The following is a 6,000-nucleotide window of genomic DNA, read 5'->3' as shown; positions in this document are numbered from 1 at the left end:
TCCTTTTCAAAGGGAGCCTCCCACAGACCTTTAAATCCCCCACATTTTATGGTGCAGATATTTAACAGCTCTGAGAGGGGCACGGGGGGAGAGGCCGAGGAAAACAGTTACAAATCGAGCGGCTGCTCCTCACACCGCCCAGGCTCCTGATGCCATCAGCGCCGTCTTACTCGGCTTTCCCCCCTCTTTTCCAGCGATAGCCGCTGAGATAAGCGGCAAGTCGATCTTGGGTCCAGCCAAGCAGCCAGTTTCCCCCTTCTCTAAGTCCCCCCTCCCCCCAAAAAAGAAACCCTTGCCGCAGAAAGGAAACGCGATACCCTTCTGTCAGACAGCCGGCCGTGCCTCGCCTAGGTGCGGCTGAGCCGTGCCCCTGCTGCCGGGGCTGCGCTGGGGGTCCCGGCGGCGGCGGGGAGGGCACCCCCGGGGCACGGCTCGGGTCGGCACGGCTCGGGACGGGACGGGATGGCACGGGAGACCCCCACCCTCCTCCCCATCCCCATTTCGATCCGTGGGGGCGTCGGGGCGCCGCACGGTGCGGGTCCCCCCCCGGCAAAGTGCCGCCCCCCGCCCGCCCCCGCCGCCGGAGGATGCTCGGGCGCAGCCGCCCCGCGGGGGCCCGGCCGGGCTCGGGGAGCCTCCCCCCGCCGTGCGGGGCGCCTCGGGCTCGCCTCCTCCCGCCCCGCCCCGCCCCGGGGCCGCTCCCCCGGGGCCCCGCAGCGGAGCGGCTCCCGCGGGCGGCCCGGGGGCTGCTCGGCGGCGGGCGGGGGGCCGGGCCCACCTGCGCCCGCCCGGCGGCTGGCGGTGCCCGCGGCGCAGAGCGAGGCTGCTCCGGAGCGGCGGCGGCGGCGGCGGCGGGGCTGGGTCCTCCTCCTGCCCCCCCCCGGCGCTCCCGCCCTCGCACACTCCTCTCTCTCGCACGGCCGTCCGTCCGTCCGTCCGTCCTGTCGGCACCTCGCCCGCCCGGCGCACGCACGCAACCCCCCGGCGCCCCCACATCATGCTGCCGGCCGCCGGCACGGCATGGACCCCGGCGGCGGCTGCACGGCTCCTCTCCGCTGCTGAGACCCCCCTGAGGTTTGCGGCAGGTAGCGGGCCGGACGGTTTCCAAGTGCAATAGGGAAAAGCGGAGGGGCGAGGAAAAGGATTTAAAAAAAAAAAAAAAAAAAAAGGAAAAAAAAAAAAGGAAAAAAAGAAAAAAAAAAAAAGGCAAAGGCCACCAGCCCAGCCAAGCCAAGCTTTGGATCTCAGTGCAGGTATTTCTGCTGCTGTGTTCATCCCTTGCCGCCTAGCACCCCGATTTTTTTTTTTTTTATTATTATTTTTTAAGGAAAGGAAAAAACAAAACCAACGAAAAGGAGAAGTCGAACTCTCAAAGGGTTACTATGCAATTGCGACTGCTTTCTTGGTTTTTTATCACTTTGAACTTTATGGAATACATTGGCAGCCAGCACGCCTCCAGGGTACGGCGACAGGGAAGAAGTAAGTGCGAAGAGATTTATACTTTGATAACTTCTGCTTCCTCTCGTTGTGCCGTTCACCTGCTCGGGAGCTCCGTGTGCCCCCGGCGCCTTTGCTAGCGCTAGGAAGCGAGTCCCGCGCCCGCGGCGCGCCCGAGCGGATTTGCTGCGGGAGTTTGGTTGAGTTGGAGGGGTGATGGAGGCGAGCTCCCAGCCCCTTCTGCTTTGCTCTCTCACCTCGCCGGGATGAGCAGCGCCGGCTCCGGGAAGACCTGCGTGTGCTCCTTCTAATTTTAATGATGTGCGGTAAAGGGGAGCTCTGCCTTTCTTAGCACTTCCCAAAGGGAAAGCAGGATGACGCGACAGGTAACTTTGGTTTTGGCCGCGATGCCCCGAGCGCCTTTCTTCACCCTCGGACACCGCTTAGCGATCCGGGGAAGGACGGAGAGGGCAGCCCTCTCCACAAGAGCCCCCGGGACGGACCAACACTGCAGAGCAAGCCCACCGACGGGGTGAGGGGGGGCTAGGAGATCCTCCAGCCTCCACTCACCGCGGTGGCACCGTCCCGGCTCGCCGGCTCTGCCCGGGGACTGCCACTCCAGATTTCGGACAGTTTTTAGTGCCCCTGGGACGGAGGCAGTCTGACCGTCTGACCCAGCCGGCCCCGATGCCCGCTGCAGCAGGCAGCCGCCCGGGGCCGGGCTGGCAGCGGGAGGTTACCGGGAGTCCCGGGGCAGCACCCGGAGGTCCCGGGGCAGTACCCGGGGCTGCCGGGCTGGGACGCTGCTCCGGCCCGAGGTGAGGAGGGTCCCTGGGAAAGGCGCCTGCAGGACGGCGCTGGTCCCGCCTGGGGCACCGGGGGGGCTCCGCTGTGGGGACGTGCCCCGGGCCCGGCCACCCCCGGCAGCTCGGGGCACACTTTTCGAGCACCGACGGCGGCGGGACCGCTTTGCTTGCGCCTGCCGGCGGCAGATGCCGGGGCAGTGTCAGAAAACACGGCAGCCTGCATTTAATCAGCGAGGGGTACGCCGAGTTACCTCCTCGGGGAGGGGGCGGGGGGTGCTGTTAGTATTATTTTTTTTTTTTCGCTCTGCCTTCGCTCCCTTCCCCCGAGCGCCGCTGCCAGCTCCTGAAAGCCTCCTTTGTGCGCTTCGCCTCCCCGCACAAGCTCCGATTCACCCACGGAGCCCCTGCAGCGGGGCGCAGCACGGTCCTGCGCTCCCCACGGCGGAGGGAGCACCCGGGGCTAAGCAAAACACGTCAGGGTTGGCCGATTTATTGTCCTTGGCAAGGGAGCGCCCCGCAGCCTCCATCCCTTCCCACCCTCTCCTTTAACCCTGGCAGCCGCCGTCCCGCAAGCTGCGGCTGCCCCGCGCCCCACAACGCGCGGGGGGCCCCCGACGGCCCCCGACGGGCGCCGTGCAGGGCTTCGGCCGGGGGGGAGAGGAGGGACGGGACCCCCCTGGGGGGCAAAAAGGGACACCGCGGAGTCCCGGCGGCGGGGACTCGCAGCGGGGGCAGCCCCGGAGCACCTTGTGCGCGCCGTGCCGTGCCGAGCCGGGCCCAGAGCCGGGCCAGCGGCGACCTCTGCTGTCCTGTGCCGCGGCGGGCAGCCGGCGGCAGGTGCGACGCGGCTCGGCTCGGCTCGGCTCGGCCCGGCTTGGCCTGGCTCGGCTTGGCCCGGCCGCTGCCCCGCGGAGGTCGCCAGGCCACTCCTATGGGGGACCGGGCAGCCGCCGTGCTGCCCCGGGCTGCTGGGCGCAGAGCAGCCGCTATTTGCTAGCATCGGGGCTGCCGGGTGTGAGTGTGCGTGTGTGTGAGCGCTTGTGCATGTGTGTGCTCCTCGCCTGGTCCGGCCCGGGTCTTTCTTAGCTCCCCTTCTGTAGGTGCGTAACTTTCGGGAATGACAGCTGGAATTGCTGGCTGAAAAAAAAAAAAATTATAATAATAATGCTGGTTTGATGCATAGGGAAGGTACCAAGAAGCTGCTCACAGTTTGCTGCTTGAAAGATGGGAGTTGAGCTAAATCCACAGTGGAATAAGTGGTGGGAAAAAAAAAAAAAAAATCTCAGATAGAAATAGTTGGGATGGAAAGCTGGCTCCTTGTTTTGTAAGGGAAGGTAAATAACCACCAGAACATCTCACCTAGGCATGGTGCACCTCATCCTCTGGTTGAGGTCTTCAGATCAGGCTGGCTGTAAGAGATGCTCTGGTGTAACCACTGGGTGTTGAGTGTTGGCTTTTAAAATCTATAAATAGTTATTCGTGAAGACTGCAACTTGAAAATGGTAGGATGCAGATAAAGAAGACACCTGTCAAAGCCCTCTGTCTGCTACGTGAAAGGCTCTCTCTGGATTTCCATTTCTTTTTTCCTCATCAGCTTCCTTTAAGCATACGTCCTAGTCCCATTGCTGAGGAAGTGCTTTAAAAGTTTCATTCTACCTGTGCTTTTTTTAAATGCAGCTCAAACTACTTGCTGTCAAGCAGTGAATCAGTGAGCTCGTGTTATTTCATTTTGTTAAATATCTGAGGGCCTATTCTATGTTGTATAGAATCTATCATGTTGTATGCTGCCGTATTTTAGGAGAAAAGAATAGCAAAGCCTGAACTGACTAATTCAGAATATGCTGGGCAATGGAAAGAAAATTCCATTTTCTTTCTTAATTTACCCCAGTGGAAGGACCTGGACCTGAAGTATTACTTATTTTGTACCTACTGTCAAAGTAATCTTTACTAGGAGCAAAGTCTGATCTTTCATTCCCCAAATTCCTACTGTATTTACCAGCTTGAGCATCCTAAATTTCTGTCTCATATGGTAAACACATAGTTGGCTGTAGAGAGGTGAAACTTGTCCGAAGTCAACAGCAGAGTGCGGACAGGGGATTGTGTCCATAATTAGGCATAGCAGACATGATCAATAAAAGTTCAAAAGCAAACATGCCATTAGCAAAGAGATTTGTGTTTTTATTCTGATAAGAGCACTTAAGATTAACAAATTGAGTAACTCATTTGGGTCCTACAAGAGAGATTAATATGCAGCAAGTATAGAGTAGCATACCAATAATTGAGAAATTCTACATACCTGCCAGTGAGTGCAGTTTTCTTAGAAAAGATGTAGGATTAAGTCAATAGCTCCAAAATATTTTGGCTCTGCAGATCACCAGCAACCCTCAAAACTCACTACCGACAGTTGTACACCTTTCTCATTGACCTTTTAACTGCTGGAAATGAAGCATTATTTGATACGGCTCTGTGAATGACCTCCAGAGCATTTGCTGTGACCCCGTGGGCTGTGAGTGAGCCGGGGGCTAAATTTGGGAATCACCAGAATAAACACAGTGACGGAAAATAGATAGAAAGTTCTGTGTTTGTATCGCGGTTCCTACACGAGGGTGTAAAACTGTCAGCACGATGTAGTGGAGCTGCAATGTGCCATGATGCCTAATACTGGTAGCCCATTGGGGCCTGATGCTGGCAATTGCATCCTGCTTTTGTCCCTTTGTCCCGGGGCTCCCGAACAGCTACGCCGTCACCGTAAAGGCGTTTGCTCCTTCGGCTGCCCCTCCATGGGCTCCTCCACCACTACAGGACAGTGGGTCTTACAGCATCCGCTCCTGGTCATGGTCACGAGTGGAGATATCCACCCGGCCACCTCTCTGCCTCACTGTCTCACCTCACGCACAGACGTGTACGAGTCCACAATTAAGTTAGTGTATGACTGTGCAACCGAAAACACGGCTGTATGAAATAAAACAGAAGAGAAATGGCAGAATGCAAACTGGCAAAATTATGCCTTCATTTTTTTTACACACTCTAGAAGGGTGTCATCTACATGGAGTTAAAATTTACTTCTTTTGCAACAGGAAAAGAGGAATTACATTATTAATTAAAATAATGTTACATTTTGGAAACTTTTTGTTTATTTGTTTTAATTATTAATAGTTCACCATCAATACATATTTCTAGTACCTATATGTATATAGGGTTAGCATAGTAATGCAATGTATTCTAAACATAAAATAGGTGTTCATTACATTTTTTTTTTTTTTTTTTAAAGGAAATACTTTAGTAATAATTTAGGGCAGGAGTTAACCAAGCAAGCAGCCATCAAGTAAGCTGATTCTGTCCTTGGGCAAGATCAAATTATTTTCACTGTTAGTTCTCTTTCAAAGTATTTGTATGATACATTTCTTTTTCTGTGATGATTGCATATTTTTATTGTCCGAGTAAATGCGTTGCTGGTGACAAGTGCATCTTTTTTTTTGCAATGAAGCTGTATTTCTCATTTTTGGATGAGATCCTGTTTGTTTCGAAATAGACTGTAAATTTCCTATTACAGTCATTAGAAACAAAAGCAGCCGTAGGACTGTTTCATTGTATTTTCATAAACTGTGAACATATTTCATAGTAGTGGTATCTTAAATAATTAAATATCAGAAAAACACCACCCATTGCTGAAAGCATTAGAAGAATTACAAAGTATTTAGCTTAATTTTTGTTTTATCTCATTTTGTTTTTAAACTATATGTGCATGTAGATCGTG

General features: G+C 54.8%; 1 protein-coding gene across 1 annotated transcript in view; it reads left to right on the top strand.

Annotated features, from left to right (window-relative positions):
• Positions 1-719: 719 nt before the first annotated feature.
• RSPO3 (R-spondin 3) overlaps positions 720-6,000 on the top strand; it is a 61,402-nt gene continuing 56,121 nt past the window's right edge. The window contains exon 1 of the mRNA XM_005009596.6: positions 720-1,479. Within this exon, the coding sequence (XP_005009653.4) occupies positions 1,383-1,479 (97 nt within the window). The 5' untranslated portion in view covers positions 720-1,382. The remainder of the gene's footprint in view (positions 1,480-6,000) is intronic.

Source organism: Anas platyrhynchos, chromosome 3 (assembly GCF_047663525.1).
Source record: "Anas platyrhynchos isolate ZD024472 breed Pekin duck chromosome 3, IASCAAS_PekinDuck_T2T, whole genome shotgun sequence".
In the NCBI taxonomy this organism is placed as follows: domain Eukaryota; kingdom Metazoa; phylum Chordata; class Aves; order Anseriformes; family Anatidae; genus Anas; species Anas platyrhynchos.
Note: the sequence above shows the minus strand (reverse complement) of the source record. Positions and strands in the feature narration are given on the sequence as shown.